The 22,779-nt window shown below is 34.5% G+C and overlaps 1 protein-coding gene across 1 annotated transcript in view; it reads left to right on the top strand.

Moving 5' to 3' along the window:
- Positions 1–22,779, top strand: part of LOC140444602 (monocarboxylate transporter 2-like) — a 798,852-nt gene that overhangs the window by 377,286 nt on the left and 398,787 nt on the right. The window contains exon 2 of the mRNA XM_072536366.1: positions 17,468–17,702. Coding sequence (XP_072392467.1) covers positions 17,468–17,702 — 235 coding nt within the window. The remainder of the gene's footprint in view (positions 1–17,467; positions 17,703–22,779) is intronic.

The raw sequence follows: 22,779 nt of genomic DNA, 5'->3' as shown, positions 1-22,779 counted from the left end.
CTATCAGATGATTATAACACAACACTTTGATCAGATAAGAACCAATGACTTTAATTGGTAATAATCTAAAATTTCCACGAATGTATTTGTTCATTCACAGTTTCGAATGAATTTTCAATAATATAATAGCTTGGCAAATATTCATGCTTGATCATTAACATATAGAATAATTCAGAACACTGTTCTGGAATAATGTGTATTTCGGATTCCGTTTATTTTATAATAATACTAATGGACTTATTATGCTTTCAGAGTTTAACTGAGGTGATAAATAAAGCCGAATGTGCTAGTTCTGATTTTATATATTTTCAATTTTAATGTGACTATAGCTATGCAAAAATGATAGCCCGGTATAGGTTCTTATTCTTATACTTTTGGTTTGTAGAAAATATTTCTGTGCACTCTACAACATTAGTCGCAGTTTTACTGTAGTAAGAGAATTGCAGTAAGAAATCAGTCACAATTATGACATGTTACACCAAAAAAATAATTATTTCTCAAAATAAAGAAATATTAATAGATTTAACAAATTTTGTAATACAGTTTAAAGACTTTGTAACGATGTTCTGATCGTTTAACAGTTCGAACCATAGGAGTGTCAATATTTGCGCATCCACTTCTACAACGGGACGGCGAAGTGGGATTTAGAACGGCTATTTAAGGCGTGTGAGTAGCGGAATTAGACAGTCTTGTAGCTAGAGCTCTAGGCTCCCTGACTCGCCGGTGTAGTGAACCTGCGAACGAACCCGGACAGAGAGATTTCCGTATTGAGGATCATACTCTGTCCTTAACCAAGCGGAACCCATCGGTATTGTGTATTGAACATTAGAGTGGATCTGCACACAGCCAACCCGGACAGAGAGATTTCCGTATTGAGGATCGTACTCTGTCCGTAGCCAAGCGGAACCCATCGGTATTGTCTATTGAACATTACCGTGGGTCTGCTATTTCATTTCTTTTATAGACGTTCGACGGGGAACTCATTCATCGCGGGACCCAGACGGGAACGTAGAATTCATTTTATTTTTATTTTATAAGTATACAACGTAGAATTCCCTTTTTATTTTTATTTATTGTATATATACTAAATTAATAAATTTATTTTTATTTCAAACCTGTGTTTTACTGAGTCTGTCGCCCCGAAAAGCTACCCAACACAACTTTAACAAGTTGACTGCCACGGCGGGCGTATACGCCCGCTTCGTAATTTTCCCAATATGTCCCGCCGGTCGTCCATCCAACTTATTCTTAATATTCTTTTGTAAGCCCATAACTCGAAGCCTTTTAATCTGTCCAAATTATATTTCTTTAATATCCAAGCTTCAAACCCAAAAAAATAATACGGAGAACACGTAGCATCTAAGAAGTCTTATCTTTAAAGAAATTGAAATGTCCCTGCTGCAGAGTACTTTTTTCAGTTTGTTAAAAGAATTTCTTACCTGTCCTATTCTTGCCTTAATCTCTTCTATTTACTCATTATTTTTGTTAATTAGTGTACCCAGATATTTATATTTTTCAACTTTTTTAATTTGTTCTCCATGTATTGTTATGTTTTCTTGGCGCTGTTGGGCTTGTGTAATTACCATAAATTGGGTCTTTTTTGTGTTTAGGAACAGTCCATTTTCTTCACTGACCTCTAAGACTCTGTCAACCATTTATTGTAAATCGTCAAGACACTCCGCTAATAAAATAGTGTCGTCGGCAAACCGTATATTATTGATTGGTCGGCCATTTACTTTTATTCCCATAGTTAGTTCTTCTAGTGCTTCCTGGATTATTTCCTCTGAATACAAATTGAACAAAGTAGGACACAGGACACAGCCCTGCCTGACGCCCCTCTCAATCTGTATTTCATTTGAAAAGACGTTGTTCTCTTTTCTCGCAATAGGTCACAATTTTTTAACTTTCTACATGATTTTTGGATATCTCTCTACGAATGTTTTTTGCAGAACAGCCTTTACAATATGTTAGGAGCTTTGTCAAAAGGCCCTTTTTTTAGGCAACTTATGCATTTGTAATGATTTCTATGATGTCGTTTGTGTTGTTTAATTTTCATAATTTTTCTCATCATATGTTAGCAGGGATCTCACGAATTCTTCCCAAAACGCTGTAATTTTTATTTTTTTGTCAGCAAGCTGGTTGTATACTATGTGAGAATTTGAAACTGATGTCCCCAGAATGAATTATATCACTAGTTCTCGATACCACTTTAGTGATTTTCATAAAGATGAATTATAAGAGGTCATCTGATCAGATTGATCAATAGATGACTTTCCTTTGTTATATTCAATTATTGCTTTCGGTTTATGAACCGTACCACTGCGTCTCTGCATGGCTACGTTTTCTGTAGTGTGCTTGGTGGTGAGAAGAAGAACATTCTTCTTATTTTTCAACTTCAGGAGGCATACACCTTTTTCGTTTTCATGTCCAAATACTTCCCCTCTTTTTAACTTTTTAAGTATGACTTCTTTCGGATTTCCATGCCAGTTAGCTCTCAATGTACCAATATAATGTGTCCCTTTAGAGGTTAATGACAATGTTAGTTGGTACAGAAGATTTCTCCTTCTTTTTTTGCTTTCCGGTATATATCGTGACGGTAATTTTGCCTACCACATAGGGTAATACTGTAGGGGGTTAAATATTGGGGAGAGAAATTGCAGGGTTGAGGATAGGTTAAGCAAAACAAACCGAAACGTTTGCGAACGGCTGCTCTTGGTTTGTTTGGAGAGCTGGGTCGTGAGAAAGAGAATGAAACAAGTGGACTGGAATGGGGTAATTACAAAAATTGAATCAAAAGACATACTTACATGGATCTTCTGGACAAAACAACACAAGAAGGTTCCTAAGCTATTCAAAATGGACGCTACTTACAAAAATCTTCCTGCTGGATGGAAAGATAGGCTTTTCTTTCCTAAAAAACTATCCCGTCGTAGGCCAATAATTATCGAAATAAATATTTACAGACGTAACAAAGCCATCTAATAACAGCAAGAGAAATCATACGATTTCCTACCTGTTTGCTTTGCAAGTTTTAAGGAATATAAGGTTATAAGCAATTTATACATGCCACATAATTCGTATCTTCCATATGTACCCATTGCCACCTCATAATTTAAAAAGTTTTACTCCGTATTTGTGCGTTTTCTAGTATCAATCGTCCTTGAAATGGAATGATAGGCTCATCTATACAAAATGTTTGACTTGGAGTATAAACCGTTTGAAAATGTTTGATAAGTTTTTATAATAATGGCTGCACCTTCAATAAACTATCTCCTTCTGAGTAACTTTCATTATCTGAGAAGTGCAGCATTCAAGAAGCCGCTGAAGTCTATTTCAGGACATGGTTTTTGCTATAGTACCATTTTTATATAGGTCGTCGTTGCTCCAATACTTTTTCAATGAAGACATTTTTACCTGGCCCATGTAAGCTACTATTACCAATAAATGTAATCATTTCTTTTTTTGTCGGTTGGAACTCATCTGTGTAGTCTTGAATTATTGGTTATATTGTTGTAATCACACAATATTTGAGTTAAATATAAGTTTGTTTGATATACAACCTCGTCAATAATTTTGTCATTAACAAAAGTACGATAACACTAATAAGGCGATAAATCATTTATAAGTATGACAGCGTAATTGCCACATAATTCATCTTCTGCAAAGTATTCAAATTCGTGATGACTTGTAATTGGCTCCGGCCACTCTAGAAAATTTTGATTAGCTGCAACCTCGTTTTCCTGGATATCGTCAGTATCTGCTAATTGAGTTTGAGCTAAGGTTTCAATATTAAAGAATGCTTCCAATTGTTCGAAAATATTGTTTTGTTCCCGTTTCAAATCTTTCGAAAACCTATTGTCGTTTGTTGCTATAGAATTAAATGGAATGCTGGCTGTAGCGTCAGTACCTTCTATTTCTTTCTGTGAGACATCATCGGGCAAGAGTGATATAGAAGAGCTTGGTTGATCCAAAACATTCCTCGTAAATAATTTCTTTGAAATGATTTTAGTTGGTTGTAATTTGCGTTTGATATTTGCTTCTTTGGGTTTAGACGACGCTATTTATAGAGAAAATATGTCTGAAGATCTGGAAAATTATCTGAACTGGATAATATTTCTTCACCACTGGTTGGCAAAAACATGGGATCAAGATTAGAATCAAGTGAACTAAGGGAGTCAGATTCGCCACAAGAAATAATAAAAACTACGAAATATAGTGAACTACAAAAAAAATTTAACATTGGTAAACTTCAAAAGATTCATCATTCAGCAAGTTCGACAATTTTTCTGCTTTGATTACTCATTTTTGCACATCAAACAACAGTCAAAGCTAGACTGAGTGGACTGGCACTTTTCTGCTTTACAAGTGCAGACTTGAATAAAGCGACCGCTAGTACGACGACCGCTGGCACCACCGGCATAAATATGACGCCTGTGGCTGGAAGGAGTTCTGAAAGTATTTTTCATATAAAATAAACAACAAAATCTAAGCGCACAGAAAAATTTTAAGCGGGGTGTACAGCCCTAAATTCCCCCAAACTTTTGAGTACGTTTAAATCAAATGAATTTTGTGGCATCATTAGTTTAACACATTATTTTTAAAGCTTTTTTGCCTCTTATTACTTTTTCGAAAAACTAGTTTTTTCCTAGTTGGCCATAAAATTACAATTAGTTTCTACGGATACAATAATTACAAACAGTCCCATCAATAATAGTCAAAAATTTGAAGCTATCATTTATTGTGTGAATAAGATTTATATTAAAAATTTAAGGAAATAGCAGATATGCATTTAACTTTGGATAAGTTGGATCAGATTAAGTTATAATTTCAATAAACTAATGGGAATATCGTAGGTGAATTTCAAGGAAATAGTGCAGCAGCCGCAAGGCGTTATGCAGTAAAATACCCCAATCTAAATACACCCGATAGATGATTATTTCTGACCATTGATCGTCGTTTACAGGAAACGGGTAAATTCCAACCGCAAGTTGCTGGCAATAGTGGTCGTCCAATAATGGATGCAACTGATGAAGACATTTTAGAAATCATTGAAGAAGTCCCTGGAACAAGTACAAGGGTAATAGCTGCTTAACTAAATGTTCCTTACGTAAGGGTTTGGAGGCGTTTGAAGGATCAGCTGCTTAAACCCTATCACTTAACAACGGTTCAAGAGTTATTGGTTGAAGATTATCGTAAAAGGATTGGATTTTGCGATTGGTTGTTAATAGAAAACACTCGAAATGTTAATTTTATTAGAAATATTTTGTTTACCGACGAGGCTACCTTCAGTAGAAATGGAATAACAAATCATCATAACGAGCACATTTGGGCCGACAAAAATCCTCACCCCAAAAAAACGGCTCCTCACCAAAGGACTTTTAAAGTTAACGTTTGGACAGGAATTGTGGATAACAATATAATAGGCCCATTATTTCTTTCCCACAATTTAAATGGTGATAATTATTTTCAGTTCTTGGCAAACGATTTACAAGAGTATTTGTAAGAAGTGAATATTGCAATAAGGCAAAATATGTGGTTTCTACAAGATGGCGCTCCACCGCATTACAGTAATGAAGTCCGAGAATATCTTTGCAGCCAGTATCCTAGTCCGTGGATTGGACCTATTTCTTGGCCACCCAGAAGTCCAGGTCTTTACCCCATGGACTTTTGCTTTTGGAAGATTATGAAAGAGAAAGTGTATTGTGTAACAATAGAGGACGAACAACAATTGAGGACTAGAATAATTGAAGCTGCAAATCAATATCGTCAGAAAAATATGATTTTTCAGCGCATTCGAAATTTTTTGTACTTGTTAATTCATTTAAGCCAGTTATTTAGTTGCAAGTAGTTTTTTAAAGGGTAATGAATAATTCTTATTGTGTAAATTCAAAGGGCTGTAACTTTTTTTGTGTACACTTTTGTACTAAGGTAAGTTGGATTCAAACAGTTTATTTTTGTCCCCAGAATGCGTGATTTAATTTATGACATACCTTTTTGAAACACCCTGTTTTTAAAAATATCAATTTTTATCCATTAAGACAGCCAATACATCAAAAGCTAAAGATATCAAATATGTATTTGTACGAAATACATAGATATACAGAATATATATCGTTTCTACAAAAATTACCCTTATATTGTACTATTACATAGAAATATTCACCTGAAATGATGCACAAAAAATTTTATTAGATGGCCTCAACTTTTTATGTTTATTCATCGTTCATTTGAAATGTAATCGACCTGTAGATCTAGATTTGGGGCGGCCCGCTTCAAAAAATAACACGGTTCTGATTTAATCAACTGTGAGAATGACATGGAAAATATTTACATAATAAAACTGTATTTTAATATGAAAGCCATAGTTGAATGTTTGTAGTAGGCGGTACAGTTACGAGATGAATTTTAGTTCTAACGCAATATAGAATTTGTTGAGGTTAGTACAGTCTATCCTGTTGCCAAATATAAAAATATTATTGCTGGTTTTCTTAACTCTTCTTTCTTTCTTGACTTTTTTTTCTCAAAGTTGAAAAAGGTTCTTAAATAACGCAATCGAGACATATTTTTTCATCGTTTAGTGAATATTTGATATAATAGTGATATCCATCTTGGTTTATTTCGATGTTCTTAATTTTCTGGTTTATGTAATATACTACATGCAAAGTTTTAGTCTGTACAAAAAATATATGCTATTTGTATAGGGTAGAGGCACCACTTATGGCCACTACCCCACTTATGGCCACTTCACTATGATTCGTAGGATAATAAGCATGGCGTCCATCAATAAATAAAGCTTGAAGCTGCTAAAATGTCAAATAATTATATAGGAAGTGGGAACAGTAGCAGAAACCTACCTAACTGATCCAATTATTTCATTGTTGATGTTTGGGCGGTAGTGTGTTGCACGTGCCAAGCTAACGAACAAATTTTCTTAAGAAACATATCTGATATCATCGTTTTAAATCCAAATATATGTGATATTTTTTCTTCACTAGAAGTGAGCGATATGGTAAATAGACACTTTTTATTTTATATTTCTTATGTTTCATTATAATTAATAGGACGATATTTGAAAAAATGAAGATGGCCATAAGTGGACACCGAAAATCACTATTTACCTGCTTATGGCCAATCTGTTGGCCACAAGTAGGTAAACAAAATCCACTTTTGGCCAGGTTACTTTTCTACTAATGTAGCATGTTCACATAAATATAGATATTTTATTTCTTTTGGTGAAAATTCCAAACTCACTTAAGAATAATAAAAGCAGAGTAGAAAAGGTAAGAATACCAAAGTTTCAGTACTCACCTTCAAAATTAAATTTAGCATTAAATGCCATATCTGAAGGAATGTCTGTGGCCACAGCCTGTCGTCAATTTAAAGTTCCGAGTACTACTTTGCGTAATAAAATATCCGGAAAGTCTCCAAGAGATTCAGTGCACTGTGGATTCGATTCTCACTTGAGAAAAGAGACTGAAGACCTCCTAGTTGAATGGATATTAAATTGTGCAAAGATGGGGTTTACAATTGATAAAGACGGGTTATTGAGTTCGGTACAAAAACTTGTTCGAGAGTCAAATATTAAAACTCCTTTTGTCAACGATCGTCCAGGCAAAAAATGGTAAAACATCTTCCTTAACAGGCACAAGCAACTGTCCCAAAAGAAAGAATAATACATACACGGTGGTAGAGTCGCAGTAACTGAAGAGAAAATACGTAAATGGTTCGACGAGGTTCGTATGAATTTAAGCAATATGAGTGCTACCAGTGTTTTAGATCATCCAAAAAGGATTTACAATATGGATGAAACATGTTTTTGTTTAGCCCCAAAAAGGGGGCTAAATTATGAATTAACCTCATCAGATAAGAAAAAGGTAACTACGCTTTTCACAGTAAATGCAGAAGAAAAATTCGCTCCTCCTTTGACACTTTTTAAACATGACCGGATTCTGTCCGCTGTATGTCAAGCAGGTCCTAAAGGTTGGGGATTAGGGAAAAGTGAAAGAGGCTGGATAACTGCAGAATCTTTTTTTTTAGTATTTTTCAAACGTTTCTGTACCCTACCTAAAAGAGTCTCAAATAGAGTTTCCCGTTCTTGTCTTTTTAGATGGACATAAATCCCATCTGACCCCTATATTTAAGTAAATTTTGCAGAAAAAATCAAATAATCTTAATAGCATTGCCTCCTAATGCTACTCATGTCCTCCAGCCTTTAGACGTCTCTGTGTTTGGGCCTATAAAACAAAAGTGGAAACATGTTCGAAAATATAAGATAGAAAACAATGGTCAGGAGATTACTAAATCATTTTTACTTATGGCACTGGCTCAGTTGATTGATGATCCAAAAAATGACCTCTAATATAATATCGGGATTTAAAGCCACAGGTCTGTATCCTTTTTCAGAAAATAATGTGGACTACAGTAAAACTGTATTGAGAAAACCCGATATGTTTCAAACTAAAAATATTAACACTGAAGCCACAGTTTTCCTTAAATATTTAGAATTAACAATTGATGTGGTTCTCCTGGGCCGGTTTAAGACAACAAAAAGAAGAAACCATGAATGGGAAGGTAATGTTGAAGATAAATCACTGTACATTATTTGGTTTCAAATTGCAAACGAAGTAGAAATTCAACCAACCGAAAGTAGAGATCCGGTTCTGGCGAGAGAAGATTAAGAAACGGATAATAATGCTTCCAAACATATGTCCCCTGGTATCTAGTTCAAATGATAATATGATAAATGCTGTGTTTTCGAAATCTTCCAATTCTGATTATATAGGCGATCAAGTTCCGACCACATCGACTGCTAGCAATATTGTGATGTATAGCAGTTTTCGCCCAGATAATGTAGAAGAAGTCAAACGTAATATTTTTTTTGTACAAAAACCCATTTCTTCAACAGTATTTTACAATGTTCTCCCGTACCCTCAACAAAAGGAGCTGGACCTAAAGAAAAGAAAAAAAGAAAAAAAGAATACACAACAAGTGTTGTCACATCTGATAAGTGGGTGGAGTATCATGAAGAATGCGAGAAACTTAAAAATGATAAAGAAAAACAAAAGCAAGAAAGGGAACAGGCTCGAGAGCATAACAAACAGATAAAGGCACAGAAAAAAGTCAAAAAAATGGAACAAAAGACAAAAACGACGAAACCGAAAAAATACGATTTAGATTCAGACTCTTCTTCAGAAGAACCTGAAGATTGAGAGAAAACTGGTAGTAGTGGAAACGATGTTGACTTCATGGAACCAAAACCAGAAAATATTCAAATGTGCGATACCGATGACCTCAAATTGGGAGACTTTGTGCTTGCCAGATTTAAGCAACTGGGTAAAAGATCGACGACAACATATAAATATGTTGCCAAAATCATAGATGTCCTTTCATCACAAGAGTATGAGATACAATGTTTCAAAAGTGCTAATGAAGAGAAAACTGTGTTATGTCCTATAAAAAATGACGTTTGCAGTATAGATAAAGGCGATATTTTGGGAAAACTACCCGAGCCTATTGTCCAGGAACAAGGAAGAAAATTTAGGACTATTTTTTCAGGACAATTTTAGACATTTATGAACAAATATGAAATCATAAGTACTATTTATAAAAGTTTTAATTATTATTTTAGAAACTGTTTACTTATTTTTGTTACCATAAATTTATTTTGTTTTACCTATTTTTGTACTTCAATAAATATTTAAGAATAAATATCAACTTGTATCTCTATTTTTAACTTGTTCTTTGGTGGCCTAAAGTGGGGAAAGGATATGGCCAAAAGTAAAAACACATGGCCAAAAGTATGGATTTTTGTTGTTCAAAATATAAAATATTATAGTAATTTCATTATGAATTGAATCCTTATGATCAGTTGATCTTCTAGTAGAGCAGATTCAAAAGTAAAAATGGCATTGAGCAGAAAGATTTTATTCAAATCTTACATGTTTCTCAATAGAAAAATGATAAAGTTTTTAAAGTGGCCATAAGTGGTGCCTCTACCTTAACAAATTGGTTACAAAACGCCAGTATAACAAAAAGTATGAGTTTGGTTAATGACCGAGATAATGTCTCAGGTGTGAGTATTGATTGCCATTAAACCTAGAAGATAAGATGAAAGAAAATGAATTATTGAAAAGCAAGAATGAAAGAAATGATGATTGAGCGTAAGCGATAGTAAAAATATCTAACGCTCTTATAGCGTACAAAGAGGGACGAAGAGTAGAAGAAAAATGTTGATCTGAATTATATTATACAAATAGATATAGGAAAATCGTCTTTGGTTTTTTAATTTAATTTAGAGACATTATATTAGCGTAAAAAACGTTACTTTCAGATTTAGCATCTGAAGATGTTGACATTTCAGAAAAACTGTCAAATTGGTTAATATATTCTGCGGAAATTAAACAGTAACTTTGTTTAATGGTATTATTTTTAAACATAAATTTTAATTAAAAAATCGCTAATTCCATAAATACTCTAATACAATTTTTACTTGTTTTTATTGTCTTCCTTTTATAAAGTTCATGTGCCGCCAATGTTCTACTTAATAGATGACTTAAAGCTCATACATATTACCAGCGACTCATAACTCAGCTTGTAAAATAATTCAAAAATAATATTCCCCCTTACTCTAATTACACCAAAATTCATCATCTGTTTTCTCAGTTCCTCCATAATTCTGCTTTTCCAGGTAAAATATGTGCCTACTTCTGCCATGTAACTAGAAATGCAGAAGATAAAGGGTGGCTTTTGTTTGGCAAACACTCATTTTATCCCACTGTTGACACTTAATTTCGTAGTAGAATTGATTAGTTCGTGTGCAGAGAAAACTGTTGTTCATAAAGTTCATAGACATTCATACAGAGATATGTATCCATAGGTAGATGTGCACTAAAATGAGTCATTTCTTTTTTTTTAAAGCAGGGTTTTTCATGTAATAACAACGATCAAAAATAATACCTTATCTCAGAGGAAAACTATCATATGTAACATTTTACTAATTTTACAGTAGATCCGATTAAGGTTTTTTCTTTAGGAGATAAGTGGCGAATTAGTTAAACTTCTTTAATTTTTCACATCATTTTGATGTGAAGATAATATTTTATTGTTTTCCACTACTGATAAATAACATTCTCAGTTTACAGTTAAGAGATGGGAGCACTTACGTTAGTTTACCGTTGAAAAAAATTTTATTAGATAGGTTTATATAAAAGACTCATGAGCACAGGAATTAACATAGTTCCAGTGACAGACAACCCACGAGAAATAGAAGACAGAGGGTTAGAGTTGGAAAACATCATCCAACAAGCGCTCAGAAATAGCACTACAGAAGAGGGAGTAGAAATGCACACAGGAAGATTTAAGGATATAATACAAGTAAGAAAGCAAGAAGGACAAGGAATCAGGCAAACAAAAATAGAGCAAATAGGCTACACAGAGAGGTCAAAACAGCACTACAACAACACCGTAGTAAAAGCTGGGAAACCCACATAAGAGACATGGAGGAGCAAGGATCAAACATGCAAAATATTTAGAGGCTTCAAAGGATATTGAGATATGACAGAAAACCAATCCCTCCACTACATAGAGAAAACGGAATAGTATACACCACAGAGGAAAAAGTAGAGGTAATGAGGAGTACTCTCTCAAAAGAGTGTACATTAAATTACCACCCAGACGAGGACATCTAGAAAAAGTCGAAAGACAAAGTGAAAGACCCGAAAATCCAAACAAAATCATCCCTCCTACTTTACCGGAGAAGATAAATGAATTAATCAAAAACAGCTCGCCGAAAAAAGCACCTGGTCCCGATCAAATCACGAACAGGGCTCTAATATACTTACCAGCGAGAATCATAGTATATTTAACAAACATCAATGCGATGCTAAGATTCAAGAAATGCCCAAACAGACGAAAGAGTCATAATGTTACCAAAGCCCGAAAAAGACAGCACATTCCCGCAAAACTACAGGCCAATAAGCTTACTACCTGCAATCAGCAAGATTGTACAGAGAATAATACTCAGCAGACTCAAAACCGAAACAGACAGATTAGATATAATACCCGAAGCTCAATTCGGCTTTAGATCAGAACACTCCACCGAGCTACAAGTACTCAGACTAACAGAGTACATAGTAGCTGGATTCAACGATAAACAATTTACAGGAGTTGCCTTCCTAGATGTAAGCAAAGCATTGGACAGAGTCTGGCATAAAGGAGTGATATATAAAATAAGAAGACACGGGTATAGCGGAGCAATGACAAGGCTGATCTCGTCGTAATTGGGCAACCGTTGTTTCAGAGTCCGGATAGGACAAGTCTTATCCGAACTCGGGAACCCGGAGACTGGTGTACCACAGGGAAAAGTACTGTCACCTCTGCTGTACACGATATTATACACAGCAGACATACCTAGAACACCAGGTACACTACTAAGCCTCTATGACGACGATACAGCGATAGCGGCTAAACACAGAAATGTAGACATAGCGGTAAATAACTTACAAACAGCGCTAGACGACATAGAAGAATAAAGTTTAAAATGAAAATAAAAATAGAAATAAACTCCGATAAGACGCAGATTGTACTTTTCAAAAAGAGGCACCAACAACCAGAAGAACAGGTGACTGTGCAAGACAATAACATCGAGTGAAAAAACAAAATACCTCGGAGTAATCATGGACATTTAGCAAACACGTAGAAGCCACAGTTCAAAAAGCCAACATGGCAAGAGCATCTAAGAGGCCTAGCAGGAAGAAAAAGCAAACTCGGATTGAAAACAAAAATAAGACTAATAAATATACTAAGTGACATAGAAATCCGAACACCCAATTTAAATGATTTTATTTTAATAAAATTTTGTATAAGTACTTATTGAAGCATAATAAGTAAATGATTAAAATTTCAAAATGATTGCATTTCTTTAAAGCCCTTTTACCTTTAATAATGTGTGGATGCACCCCGATGTGTTACGCATTCTCCAACGCGCCTAGGCATGCTTCTGATCAGGTGGTCAATGTCCTCTTGTGGTATCTCATTCCAGGCAACCACCAACTCCTCTCGAGGTGCTTGTAGAGTCTGAGGAGGACGTTGAAAATTGAGCAATCTCCTACCCATCATATCCTATACGTGCTCAATTGGGGATAAGTCGGGAGATCTTGGTGGGCATGCTAACAATGTGACATCATTATGTTGAAAGAAGTCTATTGTGACTCTTGCAACATGTGGTCGGGCATTATCTTGTTGGAAAGTTGGATTTGCCAAGGTGTCAAGATAGGGTAAAAAGTGGGGTTCTAGAACTTCTTGGATATAACGCTGCGTGTTCATTTTACCTCTGATGAAGATTGAAGGAGACCTGGAAAAATAAGCTATAGCACCCCAAACCATAACTCCAACAGTGTGATGAACATGTCTTTCAACAAAAAACTGTGAATTCCTCCTTTTACCACGTCGCCTTCTAACCCTCGCTCGATCATCGTGCATGCCTAAACAAAATCGAGACTCGTCACTAAAGACAATACTGTTCCATTTCTGATCCCAGAGTGACCGTTCTCTGCACCACTGAAGGCGATTACGGCGGTGTTCTGGAGTTAAAGGGAGGACCCAGTGTGGCCGGTATGAAAACGGTAGTGGAGAAACGGTCTCTTAAAACCAATAATTTTAGGCCGCGATCTTCACGGTCTGTTGTTCTACGGCGGCGTCCAGTGCCCCTTGCTCTTTGCGTACGGCCTTCTTGAAGCTATGCCTGACAACACCTAACCACGGTGTCTACACTTCTTTGCACTCTAACTGCAACTTACCGAAAAGAAAGTCCAGCTTCCCGAAGTTCCATTATACGGCCCCTATCAAACTCACTAAGTTGACGAAATCATACAGGTCTCCGTACTCTAGGCATCGTAACCAATCGTAAAGAATGTCAAGAACCACAATCCGCTAAATTTGGATCTTTACTGCGGCTGAAATATTCTTTTTACATTGTTAGAGAATTTAAAAACAAAAAGTATAAAAACCGGAATCTCCAACTGATAAGGCTAAAAACTTTATCACTTGTTTTTTTCAGTATTTATATATTTCAAATTTTATTGAAATAAAATCATTTAAACTGGGTGTTTGGATTTCTATGTCACTTAGTATAGTATAATCCTTCCTATACTAACATATGCATCTCTCGCATGGGGACACATATGCAACACTTCAAAAAAGAAAATACAAGCGGCACACAACAACAACCAAGCAGCCAAGTGAAGCAGCCAAGCAATGTGGAAATCTTCATGATTAGATTTTTTTTCTGTTTATTAACCCTTTAACGCACAAATAATTTTTTCTTATTTTTTTCGGATTTTAAAATAAAATCTGATTTAAATGAAATGTTATTTTATAAAAAGTGACGAACTATAATTAAATTTTTATCATGAAGTATTTTTTGAGGTGGTTTTTATATGTGCCACTAACCGTTCTGAAAAATCAATAACATCTATAGTTTGGTGGCTATCCATATAGCCACTTATTTTTTATATAAATAAATCACAAAAATGTTTCAAAATATATTTATGTAAAAACGAGAGAAACTAAAACATTTACAAACATAACATTACTACAAATGCTAAATAGTGACTGTTTAAAATGAAAATCTACTCAGGTGTATGAAATTCTGCGAAACATTGACCAACATTACACACACTACATGCTATTTTTGATCTGTTTACAATTTTTTTTTATGGGCACGATAGCAACGTTCACTCTGTACTGTTACCTTTACTGGTAAATGCACCCACATTCGTTTTTCTAGTAACATTATTGGTGGAAATGGATCGTCCACCAATTTAATACACTTTTATTTCTGATCCTCTGCCTGGAAGGACGAGACCGGCCAGGTGTCGAAGAAGTATATGGATCAGTTGTTAGGAAACATTAGAAGAACGATTGGTCTTTAGTTGAACGGATCGGAAAGTTGTTGTAAATATTTTGGCAGAGAAATTGGACAATGGCCATTCTCTGTTTATGGATAATTTTTACAATAGTCCACAGCTTGCTGAGGAGTTGTGACTGAGAAAAACTTATGTGACAGGAACCTGCGTTCAAACAGGAAAGGAAATTACGATGCCATAAAGACAAAACTAAAAGAAGTTGAATTGGTGGTTCAATACATTGACAAGGAATTTGCATAATTAAATGGAGAGATCGTCGTGAAATAATGGCTATTTCGATAGAATTTAATGCACGTATGAAAACTGTGATAAATCGGCATGTCCAAGACAAAGAAAATCCCGTATTGATAGACAAATATATTAAGTTTATGTCAGGAGCTGACCAATGCGACTAGATGAGGTTACATATATTATTCCCGTGAACACAAGACGTTGATTGGGTATAAAAAGTTGGCTGTCAATATATTGCAAATAATGATGATCACATCACGTTATCTTTACAAGAAAGGGAATCCTGACAATAAAATGACCTTTTATGGTTACCGATTATATATTATTGAGAAATTAATTTTACTTACACCACCAAAACCAGAACCATTACGAAAAATTAAGATAACACATCTGCCTGAACTCTGTCCCAAAAGTGAAGAAGAAAATAAAAGAGTTAAAAGGAGACGGTCTCAGGTTTTCTTACAAGCAAAAAAAAGTTGACTCACTGGACTGTGCTTATCTTCATTTTTTCGTAAATTTCATTCTAAAATATAGTTTTGGTTTTTTTTTTTAGTTTTAGTTTCTTTTGTTACTTTATTTTAAGATTTATTTTTTTTGTTTGTGTTTTAATTTAATGTTCTCTTTATGTTTTACTATAAATTTTGAATGCACCAATAAAATAATTTTTGTTTAAATTATTTGTTTGAATTTTTTGATAAAAACTGAGTCCCCGGCACTCAATTAGCAATTAGCTTGTCCTGTGCCTTTACCGCCCCTAAGGTCGTTTTGTGTTTTTTGAAAAATTATACGAGGCGTGTTTTTTAAGTAAGTACCGTTTTGGAATTTGGAAAAAAAAACGTGCAAAGATATGGCAATAATTTTATTTTACATGAAAGCCTGTACCTTAATCTACTTTTCTACATAATTTCCGTGAATATTGAATATTGTCATAACGTGGCACCAGTTTTTGAATACCCTCCTGATGAAATTCTGCCGCCTGACTTGTTAACCACTGCATCACAAATGTTTTGACTTCGTTATCGTCTTGAAGACGCTGACCGCCCAGGTGTTTCTTCAAGTGCTGGAACACATGGTAGTCGCTGGGCGCCAGATCAGGGCTGTATGGAGGATGATCTAGAGTTTCCCATTTAAATGATTTGATGAGATCTTTGGTCTGATTAGCCACATGTGGACGGGCATTGTCATGCAGCAAAACGATACCCTTACTCAACTTGCCACGTCTTTTGTTCTGGATTGCACGACGCAGATTTTTCAATGTCTCACAATAAGACGTTGCATTGATTGTCTCATTACGAGGCAGAAACTCCACTAGCAATATTCCTTTTCTGTCCCAAAAAACTGTGCACATGATTTTCCGGGCAGAAATTGTTTGCTTAAACTTCACTCTTTTGGGTGATGATGGATGTCGCCATTCCATGGATTGTTGTTTCGATTCTGGTGTGACGTAGACCACCCACGTTTTGTCACCAGTAACAATTTGGTCTAAAAAATCTTCACCTGCACTGTGGTACCGCTCAAGGAAAGTCAATGCACTGCCTAAACGTTGGGTTTTGTGCAAATCCGTCAACCTTTTTGGAACCCAACGTGAACACAATTTCCAGTAATTTAAGTTCTGGGTAACAATGCGATACAAAACATTACGAGAATACTGAGGAAAGCAGTCGGACAATGATAAAATTGTAAAGCGTTTGTTTTCTCTCACCTTTTCGTCCACTTTCTGCACCAAATTTTCATTAACGACTGAAGGACCCACTCCGTTCTTCATCATGCACATTTGTGCGGCCATCTTTAAATGCTCTTACCCATTTCCTTATCATTCCATCACTCATAATGTTTTGTCCGTAAACTTCAACGATCTCACGATGAATATCGATCGGTTTTACGTCTTTAGCACTAAGAAATCCTATAACAGCCCGTACTTCACAATCAGCGTAACTCACGATTGTTGTAGGCATCTTAAACACTGGAGTAAACAAGTATACAATGAAGAATCAGACTGTAATGGCGTCAGTGCGTAGACAAGAGATATAGGTAACTAGCGCTCATGCGCGGAACGCCGACAGAAGCGCTGCGGCGGCGGAATCACAAAACGGTACTTACTTAAAAAACATGCCTCTACCAAAATTTTAACTTAGTAAATTCTAGCTAAAATAAATATCTATACAATACAAACAATAATAAACACTGATCTTCAACTTCTTCCTAACAATCTTTAATTTGGAATAAGAAAATAGATTAAATAAATAAAAAAGTAAATCAAGCAATATAAAAAGTTCATTGGACGACAAATAAAAACTTTCTTTTTATTTCAGATGGGATCTATGAAGATGAGCGCGAGCAATAGTCACTTAAGTCACATGATGGACGGGCCGAGCTGGTCTAGCCCATCCGCTAGTCCTTCTCCGCCACCTCCACCTATACCGCCGCCGGTGGCAGCTCGCTGGGCCAGAACTGAGCAGGCTAGCAGCGATTCGTGTCCGCATTGCAGGGGGAGGCTGGCTTCTTTACCCACTAGGACTACTTCGCTAAGCAGTTACAGCTGTAAAGGTAAATCTTTAATATATGCCAATAACTTTAAAGAAGTGTGTAGAGATTAATGTCTTTTGTACAAATGTCTTCGTCGTATTTTCAGTATTTTAATGATGGTAACTAGTAACATAAAAAGTTATAAAATAACTGGATTTAATTACATTTGAAAGAAGTAATAACTTAAATTTTATTATCTTCTTCTTCCTACTTTATAAATAGGCAAAATGCCTGTTTTACTTCGGTTTTTAGCCTCAATTGACGTTGTCTGACCATCTTTTCCTCGGTCGTCCCAATGATCTTCCATTTGGCGATTTGTCTCTTGCTATTATTCGTACTATTCTATTTTCTGTCATTCTTTCGATGTGTTGATTCCATTCCACTTTTCTTCTTTTGGTCCACGCGTTTATTTCCTCTATACCACATCTCGCTCGTATTTCCTCACTTCTTACTCTGTCTCTTAGAGTTTGGTTTGTTATTTTTCGTAAGACTTTCATTTCTGTTGTTTCCAGTAGTCTTTGTGTTTTCGCCGTATCTGCTCTTGTTTCCGCTGTGTACGTCATTATCGGTCTTATTGTTGATTTATATATCCTGCTGATCTGTTTGCCATGTTCACTTGTTTTTGTACTTCTTCTTCCACTTTTCCGTAGCTTGACAGTTTTATTCCCAAGTATTCAGTTTCCATCACTTGTTCTATTATTTTGTTATTTCCGACTAGTTTACATCTTCTCGGTTCCGCAGATATCACTGTTGCGTAACAACAATACTTAATATTTTTAGTCTATTTTTGTATCATATTATTTAGTTTATTTTTGTATCATACTGTATATTAGTTTAGATATATAAAATTTCTTTGTACTAACTAATAATCTGTAAAGCGCCGTTATCTTGCATTTAAATAACTTTCTACACAAGTTTCTAAAACCTTCATAGAATCGTAACAATGAAAGGATTAGTATTTTCCAAATTACCCTCTGACGCATTCCAAAATTCCGCAAGTTGAGACAAATACCCTTATTCAGGTAGTTTTTATCAATGATTTGAAAGTTAAAGGTATTTGAAAAATAAACATATCTTTTAATACGTCGAGGGGTCAGGGGGGAGATTTCGGAATGTTTGTGATTGAGGGGCGAGAGTGGACATCAGTATCAGTTCAAATTCCAGCACGGAAGGAGCGTCAGGCTACTCGCCCCAGCGGCATATTAGTGTTTTAAACCAGTCGGTATATTAATAAGTTCGTGTCAATATTGTATTACCGACAAGTGTGTATTATATGCAAGTTATCGGCGTTTAAAATACATTGTATTTGTTTAAATATATTTGTTCAAACGTTCTTTTCGAATCTTCATTTTTCCCAGTTTTCTGGGTGGTCCCATAAAAACTACCTGAATAAGGGTATTTGTCTCAACTTGCGGAATTTTGGAATGCGTCAGAGGGTAATTTGGAAAATACGATTCCTTTTATTGTTACGATTCTATGAAGGTTTTAGAAACTTGTGTAGAAAGTTATTTAAATGCAAGATAACGGCGCTTTACAGATTATTAGTTAGTACAAAGAAATTTTATATATCTAAACTAATATACAGTATGATACAAAAATAAACTAAATAATATGATACAAAAATAGACTAAAAATATTAAGTATTGTTGTTACGCAACAATCACTATCGCTTTAGTTTTCTCTGTTGAGATCTCCATGTTGTATATGAGCGCCGTATCTTCGAATTCTTAATAAACATAATAAAATTTTATTACGTTTTTTATAAAAAATAGTGCCTTCCTTTGTCTTTATGCGCCAACAAGCAATTCTTTTTACCTATATTATAATGTATCTATAGACACTACAATCTTTTTAAAGTATTTCTATATTCATGCATGCCTCAAATCGTTTTCCACCGAAAATATTCAAAGTTTTGCGGTATACAAAATTTTCTGCATTTTCCGAAATCCGCTAGAAAATAGTTCATGTGTAATATATTTCCACAAGATAAACGCCAAACTTTACCTTTAAAACATTGTTTCTCTTAACAAGTGTATCTAGCGGTAACATTTTTCTTGATAAAATAACAAAAACTTCCAAAACTTTACAGTTATAAGAAATGACTAAATTTATTTCTTAACTGTGACAATATCACATTTTAACATTTACACTTTTATCAGTTTAACTGTTTTACCAGAAAAAATAATGTTTGACTTTCTGTCTTTCTTAGAATGGACTCATTTCTTTTGATAAATTGTTCCATAAAAGTTTGTCAAATTTTGGCTATATTTTTAAAAATATTTTCCTTTTAGGTATGTTTATTAAATATACAGGGTGAGTCATGAGGAACTTTACATACTTCTACCATATGTAGAGTCCCTCAGGGAGCATATCATGTGGCCACTAAAAAATGTCAACTCCTCTTCTTTATTAATTAACAGGGTGATTTGTGTAATTGACCATTTATTTCATTTTACTGTAGTGTTTATACGGCTCATTTGATTTTTTTAATTTTTGCATGATACAGTACACTACTATCAAGCATTCGACTGGTATTAGCTAAACTAAAAAATTCCAGGAATGGCTTTGGAAAAATTAATTTAGGGATTCGTATTAAATATTACACCCTGTATATATTTTTTTTAAAATGCAATAAGTGATTTTCAAACTACATAAATAGCCAATGAAAACGACATATGCGACAATGTTGTCGCACTTTTATTAAATTTTTAGTGAACGATCAAATCTTACCAAAAATAGAACAACCATAATGAAGTATCAAATTATAAGGTAATTAATTTAAACAAATGTTATAAATTTTAAACATTATAATTGAAATGATAAACTGAGTCACTGCACAACAAAAAACAGTAACTACTAACAATAACGAAGAACAATTAAAAAAAAAACTAAAAAAATGTACATAGTTATGATAAACCCATAAATTAGAACTGGAAAAGATACAATAATGGTAACAAAATAAAAATAATTCAAAATAGATTTTCGAAATGGAACCCTGCAGCCTGTACACATTTTTGTTGCCGAATTGTTAATTGACGAATTACGGATACTCTGAGGATATTTTCTAATAGTATTGCAACAATGTATAATTCTATCAATTAATTGTTGTCGGTTAATAATATTCACTACGTAAACTAGTTGCTTCAATCGTCCCCAAATATGGTAATCAACGGGATTGAAATCAGGGGATCATGAAGGCCACGAAATAGGACCTACACGTCCTATCCACCTGTTGCCATAAACATTATTGAGATGTTGTCTCACTGCCAGTAAAAAGTGTGGGGGTGCCCCATCATACTGAAAATACATCCCTCGGATAGCAACGTTCGCGTTGGCAAGCAAATTCGGCAAAATATTTTGTAGAAAGTTCAAATAGACCTGCCCTGTTAAAGGATCATCAAAAAAGTGAGGACCTACTAATTGGTTATTTATGACACCAATCCACACGTTAACCAAAAACCTTAACTGAGAACGACGTTCTCGAATAGCATGGGGATTTTCTTCTGCCCACACATGTGAATTTCGTGAATTATTTATTTCGTCTCTGGTAAATTGGGCTTCATCTGTAAATAGTGTCCTGTATAGCGTTGGTCGATTATTGTTAATCCATCTACAAAATTCCAACCTATCGATCTCATCTCCAGCATGTAGTCGCTGAACCATTTGAATGTGATATGGGTATAGATTATTTTTTTGTAAGACTCTACTTACTTTTGATTGAGTAACATTGAGTTCTCGACTTACTTGACCAGTGCTTATTGTAGGGTTCAAAGTAACGGCGTCCATAATGTCATCTTCCTGCACTTCATCTACATGTCGCTCTGTTGTTCCACTAGGAAAAGTACCATTTTCTCGAAAATAATTAAAAACTGACCCAAATGTTGGATGACAGGGAGTTCGACGATTAGGAAATCTCCTGCGATATTCTCTACTAGCAGCCCTACCATTCCCATTACAGAATCCATAAACAAATACTATGTCTGCATATTCTGTGGTCGAAAACTGATGTGGCATTTTGAACGAAAGTAACAAAAGCTCTACCAAAACTAACACAATGTACTTAACGTAGATATGACAGAAGAAATATGTATTCTTGTACACATAAATAACAATTGATATTGACAATAATGACAATGGGTATAAAATATCAAGAAACGTCAAACGGGCAACGCCAACCTTCATTTTAAACCTTTTTAAATTTATTATTATTTAGTACAGTTGATGCAATGTATTATTATTTGACATAAAATTTTAATCATTTACAATCAACAAAAACTAACACATACAAGAGGTTTGACTTTTTAATCAATTTAATTTATTATTTATCGAAAATAATGCCCCAATACGATCTATGAGTAAAAATTTAAAATTGAAAAACAATTGATTCTATCGTAGAGATAATACAAAGTGACAGTAAAGTTGTTAATTTTCTACGTATTAGATTATGTTGTAGGAACTCATTTTAATTAAAATGTTTGAAATGTATAACATTTGTTTAAATTAATACCTTATAATTTGATACTTCATTATGGTTGTTCTATTTTTGGTAAGATTTGATCGTTCACTAAAAATTTAATAAAAGTGCGAAAACATTGTCGCATATGTCGTTTTCATTGGCTATTTATGTAGTTTGAAAATCACTTATTGCATTTTAAAAAAAATATACACAGGGTGTAATATTTAATACGAATCCCTAAATTAATTTTTCCAAAGCCAGTCCTGGAATTTTTTAGTTTAGCTAATACCAGTCGACTGCTTGATAGTAGTGTACTGTATCATGCAAAAATTAAAAAAATCAAATGAGCCGTATAAACACTACAGTAAAATGAAATAAATGGTCAATTACACAAATTACCCTGTTAATTAATAAAGAAGAGGAGTTGACATTTTTTAGTGGCCACATGATATGCTCCCTGAGGGACTCTACATATGGTAGAAGTATGTAAAGTTCCTCATGACTCACCCTGTATTTATAATTTAGCATAAAAATGTTTTGATCGATTGGTGATTATTGCAATAAGTTAGAGGCGGCTTTGTTCCTTGGGGTTCAGCCGCACCCCGCTTAAGAACTATCGACAGGTATATATTTTAAAAACCA

Source organism: Diabrotica undecimpunctata, chromosome 1 (assembly GCF_040954645.1).
Source record: "Diabrotica undecimpunctata isolate CICGRU chromosome 1, icDiaUnde3, whole genome shotgun sequence".
Classification (NCBI taxonomy): domain Eukaryota; kingdom Metazoa; phylum Arthropoda; class Insecta; order Coleoptera; family Chrysomelidae; genus Diabrotica; species Diabrotica undecimpunctata.
This window is presented reverse-complemented; position numbering and strand designations above follow the sequence as displayed.